Source organism: Sorex araneus, chromosome 7 (assembly GCF_027595985.1).
Source record: "Sorex araneus isolate mSorAra2 chromosome 7, mSorAra2.pri, whole genome shotgun sequence".
Taxonomy (NCBI): domain Eukaryota; kingdom Metazoa; phylum Chordata; class Mammalia; order Eulipotyphla; family Soricidae; genus Sorex; species Sorex araneus.
The window spans coordinates 42248997-42264379 of record NC_073308.1 but is presented as its reverse complement, the minus strand read 5'-3'; the positions used below and the strand labels follow the sequence as shown (position 1 = coordinate 42264379).

Sequence of the window (15383 nt, the reverse complement as noted above, 5' to 3'; positions counted from 1 at the left end):
ACGCAGCCGCAGGCTTGGGGCTCGAGTTTCCTTTCGGAGTGGAGGATTTTCCACGCGTGAGTAGCACGGTGTGATCTGTGCGTTGGAGCAGATTAGTCTGGCGCCGTGAGGGACTGGATCACGGGGCCAGATGATGCACCCGGGGAAGAGCAGAAGCAGGAGTCCGGGTTTAGTGTTTCCCAAAGTGGGTGATTTTACAAATGTTCCTCCTAGCTTTGAGATCTATCCCATTTCTGCTGGGACCGGAGGGGCGGTGGTTGATGGAGTCGTCTCTGAGCGAGATGTGGAGGTTTCTGGGTCAGTAAACAAAGTGTTAACTTGGTTGATGTTCGGGACCAGGATCCCATGCTCTACAAATACAAGATGCTTGACCAAGGGTTTGAGTCAGTGTCTCCCCAAGCGGCTGACGCCCCCACCCCTTATGCTGGAAATGTCCAATGGGCGGGGGTAGATGGGTACAATTGGGACACTTTCTGTTCTCTTGCAGAGGCAGGGGTCTGGGGGGTGGGAGATCATCTTCTGTGTGGAGGCTGTGCTGTGACCCGTGGCCTGAGACATAAGCGAGATGGAGAGGACACAGCTATGGGATCAGTCTTGGGGCCGAGTTGAGAGGATGTGGACTGATGCTAAGGATAACTACTTTTTAGGCTAGAACTACCATATACCACGATGGGGGAGAGAGGAGAAAGAACAGGGGGCTCTTGACCAGGACTGGAGCAATAGCACAGCGGTTAGGGCATTTGCCTTGCATGCGGCTGACCCGGGTTGGATTCCTCTGCCCCTCTTGGAGAGCTCAGCAAGCTGCCGAGAGTATCTCGCCCACATGGCAGAGCCTGGCAAGCTCCCCGTGGCATATTCGATATGCCAAAGACTGTAACAACAAGTCTCACAATGGAGACATTACTGGTGCCCGAGTAAATTGATGAATTTGGATGACAGCGCTGCAGTGCTCTTGACCAGCTGGGCTTGAGACGGTAGTTCGTCCTCTCCCCAGAAATGTCGAGTTGGCAGATGGTGATTAGCCCGGAGCTCTGGACAGGTCAGGACCGAGAGATTGAGGGTTGTTAGCATATAGCTGCTCTTTACAGCACCGGGAGTCACGAGGTCGCAATGGGAGCATGTCGACAGAAGGAGCGGGCTGATAGGGGGCAGTTGTGTAGACAGATGGAGGTAGAACTGGGGAGGGAAGCAAGCGGGGTGTGTGTGGCTCTGGGGAGCACTGGCTGAAGTCTGAGGCTGCTCTGTGCAGCTCAGGCGTCAAGGAAGAGGAAGTTGGAGGACGGAGCTTTGATTTAGCAGCATGGAGCCACTAGTGACCTGGACAGGAGAGAGCTTGGTGGGTGAGGAGAGAGTGGAAGCCTGATTCGGGGGGTGTGGATGGAGGAAAAGATGTGAGATGAGAAGGTTAAAAATAGCATCCAGTGATTTGTTTGTTTGTTTTTGGGTCATCCAGCTGGCAGTGCTCAGGGGTTACTCCTGGCTCTGCACTCAGGAATCACTCCTGGTGGTGCTCAGGGGATCAGACGGGATGCCGGGGATTGGACCCAGGTTGGCCGCCGCGTGTACACACGGTTGACCACATGTTGGCAAGTGCCCTACCCGCTGTACTATCGCTCTAGCCCCGCATCCAGTGACTTATTTTTCTCTGTGAAGGGGAATGACGAGGTGGAAGGATGCAGGTCACAGGAGGCTCTGTGGTGATGGTGGCTGTTGAGAACTACGCAGAGTGACCTGCTGTCGAGGGAGGGAGAAGCAAGAGCAGGGGGCAAGGGTGAGTTCAGGAGCAAGGACGGGCCCACGGCACACCACAGGGCCTGCTCCTCCTCTGGAGAGCAGAGCGGAGCTGTCCCGGGACACACTTGGTCTTGCCATGGTGGGAACACGAGAGAGAGTCTATCGGAGGTTCTGACCTATGTTTTCCATAAAGTCTGAGGGCTCGGGGACTTCCAGGCAGAGCAGCAGAAGAAGGAGAGGTGCACAGGGGCCAACTAGAGACGGTGCCAGGTGGGGGGGAAGCGTTTGGCAGGAGGAGGGGCTGCGGTGCTGGGTGTTTGCTGAGGAGGGGTGATGACAACATGGTGGGGTGCTGGGGTTCTGATGGGGGACTTCAGCCCTGCACTTTCACCTTCTTCTCTGCAGGTGCCTCATCTTTATTTTCTTGGCTGTTTGGGGGCCACACCCAGCAGTGCTCAGGGCTTACTCCGGACTCTGTGCTCAGGATTCACTCCTGGTGGGGCTGCGGGGGGGTCATATGTGGTGCCAGGGATAAAAAGGTCAGTTGCTCACAAGGCAAGTGCCAACTGGCTGTCCCATCTCTCCGGCCCTGGGGCAGGTGACTCGGTCTGTCTCAACCCGCTCCTGTGCCTGCAAGTATGTGGAGCCAGACCCGCCACACCCTCACTCTGCGGTTTCTTGGGGCTGGCCCCATTCTGTTTTTCTTTATATTACGTATCAATCTGTTATGAATACAGAGCTAGGATGGACTCATCATTCTAGGAATTGGTGTAAGAATGGTAGCATTGTAGCACTGTCACACTGTCGTCCCGTTGTTCATCGATTTGTTCAAGCGGGCACGAGTAACATCTCCGTGTGAGACTTGTTGTTACTGTTTTTGGCATATCGAATACGCCATGGGTAGCTTGCCAGGCTCTGCTGTGTAGGTGTGATACTTTCGGTAGCTTACTGGGCTCTCTGAGAGGGCGGAGGAATCGAACCCGGGTCAGCCGCGTGCAAGACAAACGCCCTACCCACTGTGCTATCACTCAGAATGGTAAAAATCCTAAATTTATTATAAACCATTAAAAAAAAAAGACATTGAACCCTCAAAGATGGCTGGAAAAGATCCTTTAACTATGAAATAATAAAATTTTTAATTTTTAATTACCAGAACCACAAAATTAAAACTATACATTCTACGTCTCCTGAGAGAGTGGAGAAAGAACCCTTGGAGGTGGCTCAAATTTGAGAAAATATAAAATGCCATTCAAAAGCAATTGATTTCTTTTGAATAGATTTTCAGCGCATTTGCCTTTTGTCAGATTGACTCTCGGCGGGCTGGCCTGCTTCCGCAAACACAGCTGCTCTGGCGGCTGCAGGCCCTGCGGGGTCTGGGCCTCAAGTGAAAGTTCCAGAGAAAATTGAGGTGTGAGGGCTTGGCCCAGCACTGGCACGGCCGTTTGAGGAGAACAGAGCCCCGAGCACCCAGAGCGGTGGGGAAGGCCGCGTTGGGGGGGGGAGGGGCTGAAGAGACATTGCTGTGTGGGCCTCACTCCCAACTCGGTGTCCCAGGGTCACTCCTGGCACCGAGAGGCCACAGTGGGTGGCCCAGGCAGGAACCCACCTCCTGAGCCTCCGCTGGATCTGAAGTGCTGCCCACCAGCCCAGTCCTGAGTGGGGCTGAGTGTGGCTATGGAGAAGCCAGAGAATTAAGGGCAGGCGAGGGCTGGGGCAAACCAAGCTTCCCTTGGTTTCTTTTTCTTTTTTCTAATGTAGGAGTACTGCTATTTATTCAGCCATTGATTAAGCTGATTGAATTGGGCATGAACTCCACCTTACTTTTTTTTTAAATTCAGAATGTTAATTTCATTTTATTTGTTTATTTATTTATTTATTTATTTTCTTTTTGGGTCACACCCGGTAATGCTCAGGGGTTACCCCTGACTCTGCACTCAGGAATTACGGGGTGCTCGGGGGACCATATGGGAATAGAACCTGGGTCAGCTGCGTGCAAAGCAAACATCACTGTGCTATTGCTTCAGCCCCTATTGTTTTATTATTATTCATTCTTCCCCCTTTCTATTGATTCACTCTGAGATACAGTTACAAAGATTTCATGTTTGAGTTTCGGTCATATAATCATCAAACACCCATCCCTTCACCAGTGCACATTTTCCACCATCAAAATCCCCAGCATCCCCCTGCTCCAGCCCCCCTACCCCCACCCCGTTCCAACCCTTCTCCTGCCTGTGTGGCAATTTCCCCCATACTCTCTCTCTACTTTGGTTACCGCCCATATTTCAACACGAGTATCCCACCACCACTCAAACCTGCTGAAAAGGCAATGCTTGATGATGTGTTTTTTATTGCTTGTTATGGATAAAATACAATGTCTAGGAAATTCTGTGTCATTTTCTTCCGGAAGCTTTAGTTTATAGTCTCTGGGTCTTGGCTGTTGATGAGATTACATGGCGCCTGGGGCAGTTTGTGGGTGTGACTGCCAAGCTACTAGAAAACTGGGGACCTGGGGGTGGAGGAGGCCCAGTCCTGATCCGAGGAGGCTTGGAGGTCTCAGTCATGGGTTCCCTCATATCTGGGTTTTCCTGCCGGTCCACTCTTGGGTGAGGTTCATCCTGTCTTGGGTGAGGCCTGTCTCCTCTCGGGTGAGGCTCGTCTGAGGGTGTGGAGAGTGGCTTTGAGCATGGCAGCGGTTGGGTTCTGGAGGTTTTCGGCTGCCGGGGCTCTGCTTGGGGCAGGGGGAGAAACTCAACCCGCCGCCCTCCATTGGTCTCTTGACTGTACTTTTCCACGGGTGCTCCTCAAAGCAATGGGTGTCGAAGTAAATACATCTGGTGGAGAGCTGGGCATGGACCCAGGGTCCAGAGGCACTGGTCAGGGTGGCTGCAGTCCAGCAGGAGAGGTGAGGTTCCTCTTAATCTCTCTGTCCCCAGCCTTGCTTCTCTGCTTGTGTGTCTGTTCCTGAGTATTGGCATTCAGTTGACCTTTTCTACCACTTGTCTTTTTGTTTTTTTTCTGGGTCACACCCAGCGATGCGCAGGGGTTACTCCTGGCTCTGCACTCAGGAATTACTCCTAGTGGTGCTTGGGGGACCATGTGGGACTCCGGGGATTGAACCCAGGTCTGCTGCATGCAAGGCAGATGCCCTACCCGCTGTACTCTCGCTCTGGCCCTCACACTTGTCTTTTGTGAAACCAACACCACCTCTTGTTTCGCTCCCATCTTGGGGTTCAGTCCTCACTAGTTCATTCAGTGGTGGTGCCCTGGAATCTTGTCCTAACCTCTCTCCCCTTTTTCACTCCTAATCTGGGCAGCTACATTTAGTTACATGGCTTTGCCACGTGTCCAGTATCAGTTATGAGTAGTGTTTCTCTCCAGTTCAAACCTCTCTGCTGAATGACACAGTCCTTCCTTCTGTGCTTTATTGTCTCTGTCAGATGCTTGAGACGTACAATGGAATGATCCATTTAGCCCCCTCCCCCTTGCCCTTGCCCTTTCAGTCTGTCCTGTTTAAACAAGCAAGCAAGCAAGCAAACAAACAAACAAACAATTCCATCGTCTACCTGGTGCTGAAGGCTGGAAACCCAAGAGCGTGCCATGATTTCTCTCACTTCCTTTTCAGCTTCCATTTCATCTCATTGGCTTTATCTTTAAATCATATGCAGGATGGATTCATTTGGGGGCACATCTCAGCGTTCATTTCACTTCCCACCATCTTCTGCCTGCTATTGATACAGCCTATAACCGTTTTCCTAACTGGACCCCCTTTTCAATGCATACTCTGTCTTCTGTCTGGTTAGCCTAAGTGAGGGGATTCAGCTGAGTCCCCTCCTTTAAGCCCCTCAGACACGTTTCATCCTCAGATAAAATCTCGAGCTTTTACACGGCCTTTTACTTTGCTCCACCCTCAACGTCCCAGCGACGTCACCTTTCCCTGTGCCTTGGACATACCAGACTCTAGCTTGTCTCCGGGCTCTGCACCTGCTTTTCTCTTGCCTGGGATTGTCTTACTTTGGATGGAAAGAAAAAAAAAAATGTTTTTTTTTTTTTTCCACATGGTTCACCGCTGTTGATAATTCTATCTGAACTTGGAAGTTGCCTTATAGGTTAAGGCCTCCCTTATCTCTCATTTTCTCTGAGTTTCCTTATTTATTTATTTATTTTTTTCATGACACTTATTGGCCCTTTAAATGACCTTACACATTTGTTTCTCTGTGTATCACCAGTGTCCCTTTCAGAGGAACAAAGGCTTCTGGAGAGCAGGGTCTCTGTCTTTTCAGTTCACAGCTGGCCTTGCAGGACCTGTAGTCAGTACAGGAAATATTGATTGACTGACAGCTGTTTGCCTGGTTGCTTACTGCTGGGTATGTGGGAGGCACGCGTGGAGGAGGCAGAGTATGCTCGTGTGTCTACCGGGGCTGTGTTGTGTGCATACCTGCTGGCTTTGCCCAGAGCCGGGGAAGAGTCCTTGGACCCTGCCTGTAGGAATAGGACATGGCTGCTTTATCATGTCTCCACACCCCGAGCTCTGCACTGGTGTGTGTGTGTGTGTGTGTGTGTGTGTGTGTGTGTGTGTGTGTGTGTGTGTGTGTACCTGCATGGGTGTGTATGCATATGTGTGCCAGTAAGTGCATGCCTGTGCGGGCAGACATGGAATTCAAAAGATGTTATTTCCACGTGGGAAGGGAGACCCAGAGAGGGCCAGGCTTGGGGTTTTGGGGTTTTGCGTGGCGGGACAGACGGACAGGATGAGGGTTATCGCTTGACTTCCACTTCAGTGCAGAACTGCAGAGCATCGTACCAGGGGCCTGTGGGGCTGAGGGCTGACCTCACAGCTGGAAACAGGATTAGAGGCAAAACAGCAGCTGGACGGTTTCCTAGAAAGCCAGGGGGAAGCGGAAGCTCCCGGGGCCCATTGTCTTGGGAGAGCCACAGCCCGGCGTCTTTGAAAGGTGAGGGCGTCACCCTAGGGAGCAAAGCCTGTGTTCTGTGTCATTTTTCTCCACGGCTGAAGGCGGCAGCAGCCTGGGAATCACGGGAGCTTGTGAAGCTCTGGTTCCTGAGCTGCGGCCACAGAGCGGCCAGCTTGGCTGCCGGGGGTCCTGGCGTGCCGGCTGTCCCGGTCAGTGGATCAGTTTCCCCTTCTTTGCGCACATAGATGCTGCTCTTGGGATTGGGCGATGACAATGGCAGCAAGAGCTTCCTTTTTAATCATGGTGTCTCATAGATGCTCATTAGGAAAATGCAGAACGAACGCAGATGTTGTTGTTTAGGACACATGTGGTCGGAGTCGAGGAATTTAAAAAATGAGCCAATGGAAGAAATTCAAAAAATTCATTTAAGAATTCAGGGATGCAAAGGAGTTACGTTTTGGTACATGTGGTCCTGGCATGTGGCCGAATGCGGGGGGTGTGGTACTGTGGGGGCCTGCACTGGGTCACTAGTTGTATATAAGGGCCACACAGATGGTTCCAGTGACCAGTCGCAGGTTGCCCATGGCCTCTGAGTGGTGCCCCTGAGGGAGGAGGGGAGGTGGGCCGGGCTTGGCTCCATCCCTGGGGATGTACTCCTGCTTCCTCAGGCCTCCCTCTGCCCCAGAGAGCCTTGCTGTGCTCCCCCTCGCTCTGCCCTCACCATGGGAGGGGCAGGAGGCCTGGGGCAGCAGTAGTGAGTGTGTCTCTGGAGTGGCGCTGGGCGGCTGGCCCCCCAGAGGTGTGGAGGCGCTGGGCTTGAGCCTCGCTTCCTCCCTCCCCCTCAGCAGCTGTGACCGCTTACTCTGGCCCTTCCGAGGGGAACGTGCTTGGGCGGGAGCGGGAAGGAGTCTGGAGTGTGGGCCGCTGGGCTTAGTCTGGGGTGAATTTCCAGTCCCGAATCCCTCCCAGGCCCTGGGTGGTCTCGGGCCTCTCTGCTCTGGACCCGGATGGTGGGGGGTGGCAGGGGCTGGCGGTGGGAGTCAGGCCTTGTCCTCTGGGCATCTTCGTTCAGCTCTGTGACCTGCAGAGGAAAATAAAGCCTGGGGTCAGGGGGCAGTGGGTGGGCTGGCGAGGCCGTGCAGAGGGCCCAGGGGTCCTAGCCGGAGGGCAGTGGAGCCAAGGCCTGCTGGAGAAAGTGGCCTGTGGGACCTGGGAGAGTGGTGACACTTCAGCGGGAGCAGAGGGCATCTTTTGGGCATCTAGGTGGCTTACTGTTACGATTGCCATACGATGGCCACTTTTTTTTCCCCTTTCTTTTTGGGTCATACCCAGTGATGCTCAGGGATTACTCCTGGTGGTGCTTGGGGGACCAGATGGGATGCTGGGGATTGAAACCGGGTTGGCTGTGTGTAAGGCAAAAACCCTCCCTGCTGTACTATCGCTCCGGACCTGCTATGGTTTTTGTGTTTCTTTTTTTCCCCCTCCTTTTATTATTATTATTATTATTTTTCTAGGGGTTTACCAAGTTTGGGCCCAGGGGTGTCTATTTCTCACCCCCAGCACAAGCTTTCCTACTCTAGCCAATTCTTTCCTATTCCTCCCAATGGAAGCCACGAAGGGGGAGGCTATAATTATACGGGCCTTAGCTCCAGGACTGGCTGAGAGGAGTGGGGACTGAACACCTGTGGCCCTAGGAGAGGCCGCAGGCCTAAATTAGCTGCTGTGCTGGGGCAGCTGTCACCCTGCTCTTCTCCGGGGTCCCTTTGTCCTTGCTGTCCTTCCACCACGTGGCGGACCTCTACGTGGGCTGTGTCCCGACAGGTGGGGGGAAGGAGGAAAGCGCGGGGCGGGGGGCATTGGAGAGGCTCCGTGGGTGGCCTGGTGTGGTGCAGGGGCAGCCCCAGGCCAGTTGCCCTCCCCTGCCCGGGGTGGGCCCTGTGCCTGCCGCACCCTCTGCTCTCCCCTGACTCCGCCGGTGGGTGTAGCGAAGGGCGCTGCCGGGATTCTGGTGGGACAGGACGTTCTCCCGCCCCACACACCCCTTCTCTCTGCCTCCGCCTTTGTCCCCCGGGTCTCTGCCACCGGCCTGGCACACTCTGACCCTCAGTAAAGATTCGTTCATGGAGGGATCAGGAGAGCAAGCCTGGGTTCCCTTTCTGCTTTCCTTCTTTTTCTTTTACAGCAGAGCAGAGGGGATTTTCCTTTCCCCTTTCCTAAGGGTTTTGTTACAGGGTGAGCGGGTGAGGGGCAGCCTCGAGGAGAAGCCCCGCCTCCGAGGGAGCCCCTCTGGCCAGGGGCCCACCTCGGTCCTTGACTGGACACTCTTGGTGCCTGCACTGTGGCACCTGAATAATACCAAAGCAGCACTGGTGGGGGTGTTCGTTAGGAATCAAGCATTATGCCAACACATTTGTTCTTTTATTTTTTAGTCTTTCAGATCTTCTTTTCTTTTCTTTTCTTTTTTAGACAAAAAGTGCATTCTAATTTCTTTTTATTTAAGAATCCGTTAATGGTGGTTCTTTAGTTAACAATTTTTAAAAAAATTGTTGTAATTTTATTTTTCAGTTTTTATTGAATCATCTTGTCACCGTGGATATAGTTACAAAGCTTTCATGATCGAGTTTCAGTCCACGGTTGGAAGCCTGCCTCAAGGGCTGGGGGAGAGGGCAGTTGGGACAGAGAAGGGTCCATTACGACTATAATGGTTGGAAGGGATTGCTGCGGATGGGAGATGTGTGCTGAAAGTGGGCAAACGATCAGACATGATGGCCTCTCGTTATCTGTATTGCAAACCATAATGCCCAAAAGGAGCCGGGGGTGGGGGTGGAGAGGGAGAGGGAGAGAGAGAGGGAGGAGAGGGAGAGAGAGAGCGAGCGTACATAGAGGGGAGGCTGTTGGGAGGTGTGGCAGGAGGGATGGAGGGATATGGGGGATATTGGTGGTGAGAAATGTTCCCTGGTGGAGAGATGATGGGTGTTGGAACACTGTATGACTGAGAACGTCTTTTCATGAGTTGGTCTCCTTGTAAGAACTTTTGCATATAAAGACAAGAATTCCGAGACGATAGCTGCGTTACAGGCAAATAGGCAAAAAGTAAAATGAGATATAACATGTTACCTCTTACCGAAGGCTCGTGGTGCCAGATCCCATGGGTAGCCTGAAGGCAACTTGCTCTTTTACCCATCAGGCACGTGTTCTGAACGAGAAGTGGGAGCGTTGGGTGCTGCTGCAGCCCCACGGACCCTCTTGATGGAGCGCTAATGTGCCCACAAAGAGCCCGTGGATCTCGTGGGGGCGAGTGTGGTGCTGGGGAGAGTCAGAGACCGGGGTGAGGAGATTGTGTGTGTGTGAGTGTGTGTGTGTACCTCAAGAGTAAGATGAGACCTGAAAGAAACAAACAATCAGAAGGCTGAGGGGCTGTCCACGGGAGGCCCCTGGCTGAGGGAGGAGCCCGCTTAGGGCCAGTTCCGGGAAGAGCTGGGGGCCAGGACGCAAGCGGAGTGCTTGGAGGGCAAGCAGGAGGTGGCGTCCTCAAGGGCAGCACTGGCGAAGCAAATGAAGTGTTTCACACGTGTAAATCCCTGTTTTCAATAGTCTCATTCAAAAAGTAAAAGAGCAGCAGATGGGAGTGGTTACAAGAATTTATTTAACACAGTATATTCAACAGAGTATTGCTTCAACAGGCAATCGGACTTAAAAATATTAATGAAATACTTCACATTTGTTTCTAAGTTTCCCAAATCTGGTGTGTATTCTCAGGGTGCGTGAGCACATCTTGTTTTGGCTAGCCCTTGTTTCTTTTTTTCTTTTTTTAATTTTTATTTAATCATCATGTGGAAAGTTACAAAGTTTTCAGGTTTATGTCTCAGTTATACAATATTCAAACACCATCCCTTTACCAGTGCCCATATTCCACCACCAAAATCCCCAGTATACCCACCGCCCCTGCACCCCCACCCCAAACTGTATAACTGAAGAATTTCACTTCATTTGCTCTTTACCTTGATTACGTTCCATATTGCAACACAAAACTCACTATTGTTGGAGTTTCCCCCAAAGAAAGACAGCCCTACTAAGGAAGCATTTGATAATTGGTTTTCCATTAAAAGATTGCATGTTTTCAGTTTTTAGAAAAGGTCACGCGGCCGCATTAGCGGCCGCGTGGCTCGGATGTGTCCCAGTCCCACAAGCCGGACCCGTGTTAGTTGCTGCTCAGTGTCGCCAGGGCTCCATCTGGAGAAGGTGTTGTGGCTGCACCTCCTCCGTCCGGATTCCCGGTGTTGTTGGCCCGGTTTTGGGTCCGGAACATTTCTCCAGCCACGTTGCTCACCAGAATGCCTGGCCTCTTCTCTGTTGAATGTAGCAAGATGGTGCCGAGGGTGGGTCGAGTAGCCCTTGTTTCAAGTCCAACAATCTGGAGTGGTGTCTCTCAGTCTGAAATATTCTAAAGGGGCTACAGGTGGAACTTACGTAAATGGGGGGGCTCGGGGGGACACCCAGAAGGACCGGAGGCCTTGGGAAAGACCCTGACGGGAAGCGACTGAGATATTGCTGTAGATGCCTGTGCCTTGCCCGGGCCTCTGACGGAGCTGGGGAGCGAGTGCCAGAGGGAGCCCATGTGTGAGCTCCCGGCCTTGGCCTCTCATTCCCTCCATGCCTGAGGTGCTGACTGGCAGCGATGGGACTGGGCAGGGACTTCAGGGAGGCCGGTGACACGGGGCTTGGGTGGTGGCAGTGCTGGTGCGGCTTCTGCATGGGTTTGATGGCACACAGCAGGCTTCCCCGATTCATGGACAACAGAGTAAAGTAAGGAAGGGCTAAGGTGCTCGACGATTGACGTTGCAAGAAGGGCGGGGGTGGGGCGGGGTGCCCAGGGGTCCAGAGGAGACTGTTTGACCGGGATGAGTGAGATCTGGTGTGCGGTGATAGCCTTCCGGGTGGAGCTGGGGAGCAGCCACTGACGTGTGTGAGTCTGAGGGTGTGAATTGGAAACCCCAGTAGATGCCGTTGAAGGTCCTGAGACAGCTGTGGCCGGGGGGCTCAGTGCAGAGGGAAAGGCTGGCTGCTGCTGGAGGTGGGGGGTCTGTGAAGCAGGTCGGGAAGGGCAGGGGTGTGGCCACCAGGAAGGCCCGCAGAGAGTGGGGGTCAGAGCGGGTGACCAGCCGTGTCCAGCGCTGCTACTGAGCAGGAGAGGCCCGGGGCCCCTGACCACTTGACAAGGGTGAAGGAAAATACAAAATCTGTAGCTCCAGGCCGCGGCGGGTCCAGGCAGCAGGAAGGAGAGGAAGAGACTGGGTACAGATGGCTCCGAGGGGGTTGGCTTTGTTTTTTGACATTTTAATTTACTTTGGGGTTTTCCTGGCTCAGGGATCACTCTTGGCAGTGCTCGGGACTGTGCAGTGTGTGGCATGAGCTATTTCCAGTAGCCCCTGGAGCTTTCGCCCTGCCCACAGGAGTTTGGCCTTCAAGGAGAGCAGATATAAGGAGTACCTGCTGGTAGCTTAGAGTCTGTGTGGGCATCACCCTGAGGTTGCCGTTCCTTACCAACGGGCAGCATGATAGTGGACAGGGACAGTGTAGTGTGTGGCTGATCCTGTCCTGTAGGAGAGGAGGGCCCCTTCCCCTGCAGGGGTCCCAGTGGTATTTTAACATGTGTGGTGGTCATGGGCTGGAGCGATAGCACAGCAGTAGGGCGTTCACCTTTCATGCAGCCGATCCGTGTTCGATTCCTCTGCCCCTCTCGGAGAGCCCAGCAAGCTACCGGGAGTATTGCTCCTGCATGGCAGAGCCTGGCAAGCTACCCGTGGCGTATTGGATATGCCAAAAACAGTAACAATAAGTCTCACAATGAGAGACGTTACTGGTTCCCGCTTGAACAAATCGATGAGCAACGGGATGACAGTGACAGTGACAGTGACAGTGGTGGTGATGATGGTCAAGGATGCAGCCCAAGATGGTGGGCTGAGATTGGGGTCAGTGATGCTGTTTATACCCTGGCTGTATCCTTAATGAGAATAGCTCCCCTTTGAACACCCCCGCATGCCGTGGCGTTCAAGCAGAGGTTGCTCAGGGGTGGCACTGCTGGGTGCTCAGGGCTGGGCCTGTCACAGTTCAATTGCCACATTCTTGTGGGATTCCCCTCGCCCCGGGGCTGGGTACACGGATCTCAGGGTCTCACACATTTGAGGCATTTGCTCTTCCACGGAGCCAAGTTGTCTGATCATGAGCTGGTCCCCGATACCCCCATTCCTGACACGAGTGAGCACGGCTGTGAGCACCTCGTTGCTTACCTCTAGGCTTGTGCTAATCCAAACTCAGACCTTGGACTCAGGGCCCACATCATAACGACCAGCACCAGGTACTGGCCCAAGCCCCTAATTTGTCAGCTCGCGTGTGAATTGTCATCCTGCATCATTTGACGCCCACTAGCCCCAGACGAGGAAACTAAGACCCAGGGCATACCAAATTCCGGACGATGTCTCCAGCCAGCCGGTGGGCACTGCGGTCTCCCCAAGGCCCGTGTGGCTCTCTGACCTGCTCTCTCCTCCTGCTGCAGGGACAGGGGTGGACCCGGTGGTCAGCACCAAGAGCAACCACTGCCTGGATGCCGCCAAGGCCTGTAACCTGAATGACAACTGCAAGAAGCTCCGCTCCTCCTACATCTCCATCTGCAACCGGGAGATCTCGCCCACGGAGCGCTGCAACCGCCGCAAGTGCCACAAGGCCCTGCGCCAGTTCTTCGACCGGGTGCCCAGCGAGTACACCTACCGCATGCTCTTCTGTTCCTGTCAGGACCAGGCGTGTGCCGAGCGCCGCCGGCAGACCATCCTGCCCAGCTGCTCCTATGAGGACAAGGAGAAACCTAACTGCCTGGACCTCCGCGGTGCATGTCGGACTGACCACCTCTGCCGGTGAGCACTGCCGTGACCCTGGGAGTGTTGGCCCAGGTGCTGTCTCTGGTCCACTGACCGGGGCCACTGGAATGTGGTTCTGAACCCAGCAGGAAGGTGGGCGGGGGCAAGTGCAAAGTAAATGATCGTTAGTCTATTATACTCCACCCACTCATCCCTCCATTCACTCTATCCACTCACCCCTCCATTCCCTCCATCCACTCATTCCTTCATTCACTCCATCCACTTATCTCTTAGTTTACTCCATCCACTCATTCCTTCATTCACTCCATCCACTCACCCCTCCATTCCCTCCATCCACTCATTCCTTCATTCACTCCATCCACTTATCTCTCAGTTCACTCCATCCACTCATTCCTTCATTCACTCCATCCACTCATCCCTCTGTTCTGGCTCCATCCGCTGACTCCTCCATTCACTCCATCTGCTCATTCCTTTATTCACTGGTTCCACTCATCCCTCCATTCATGCTCCATCCACTCATCCCTCTATTCATTCCATCCACTCATTCCTTCATTCACTCCATCCACTCATCCCTCCCTTCACTCCGTCTACTTATCCCTCTGTTCATTTCATCCACTCGTTCCTCATTCACTCCACTTTTTATCTGCTTTAATCCCCTTTCCCTTCACCCATTCATTCATTCAGCACAGTTTAAGGTTTGCTTACTTTGTGCCCACCCCAATGCTGAGCACTGTGGAAACTAAGATTAACAAGCTAAGGAGTTTATCATTTAACATGAAAGACCCCTTAAGGAAGGTCCATATATATTTCAACAGAGGTCATGTGGTCACCACGGAAGGGGCTCCCATAAATCATCGAGGTGGCTCATTCCACACCGAGAAGTGCTCAAATCTATTTTGGGGTGGACTGTGGATCTTGATTTTTAAATACTGGCTCTTTTGTTTACTAGCTGAGTGACATAGAGCAAGTTTCAAAAATTTTCTAAGCCTCCATCTCTTCACCCATGAAGCAGGAGTGTAAGTTCCTGAATCATGGGTTATTGTGAGGATTAGGTAGGATGACACATGCTTGAAATTTTGCACAGAGTCTGCATAGACTGAAGCTACTGAGTGGAGTCTTAATTTTCAGAAAGGCACGGGGTTGTTTGTTTTAGTGGTGCCGTCAGTAGAAATTTACCTTCTCATAATTCTCATGTTTTCCCTATTTGTGTTCAGTGCTGCATCGTAAATCCTAGGCAGGTGGAGGGGTGCTTGGAGGAGCACTGCTTCGGGAGGGGAGACAGGGAGACGGTGAGCCCAGCCCTGTGGGTTGTCAGGGAGGGTATCTGGGCAGTGGCATCTGGCTCAGCCTGGGGGTGCAGAGAGGGGCCGTGGGGCTGAGCCTCGGAGAAGGAGAAAGCTGGGGACGGGGCCAGCCAGAAACGTACAGGAGGGTTGGAGGGCAAAGCTGGACGGTGGGAACTGACGTGGGGGGGGGGGTCACATGGAATGGGGCTGGGTGCTGGGGTGCTCGCTCTGCCAGACCCTGGTCTGCTCTGCTTCTCACCTGGCTGAATTCCAGCAACCAGGCTGTGAAGCGGTGTACTGCCTGGTCTTTGCAAAATTAGGACACGGCATGGAGAAACCACTCGCCCGAGGGCTCGCGCTGGCCCAGGCCAGAGCTGGGTCCAGACTCCTCCCCTTCCTCACACGCATTTGTGCTGGCCCGGACTCAGACTGCTGTGGGGCGGAGGGAAGGGAAGGCTGAGAGAAAGTCGCTCCTGGTTTTTCTCCACTCTGTGTGCTGTGCCCTCATGCGCGCCCCACACGTGGGCTGCGGGGGTAGGAGGAGGAGCCGGCCGTGCTTGCTGCCCGGTCACTGT

The 15383-nt window shown here is 53.4% G+C and overlaps 1 protein-coding gene across 2 annotated transcripts in view; it reads left to right on the top strand.

Moving 5' to 3' along the window:
* Nucleotides 1–15383, top strand: part of GFRA2 (GDNF family receptor alpha 2) — a 76505-nt gene that overhangs the window by 17998 nt on the left and 43124 nt on the right. For both annotated transcript variants that reach the window (XM_004610086.2, XM_004610084.2), the window contains one exon: nucleotides 13204–13558. In XM_004610086.2, coding sequence (XP_004610143.1) covers nucleotides 13204–13558 — 355 coding nt within the window. The remainder of the gene's footprint in view (nucleotides 1–13203; nucleotides 13559–15383) is intronic.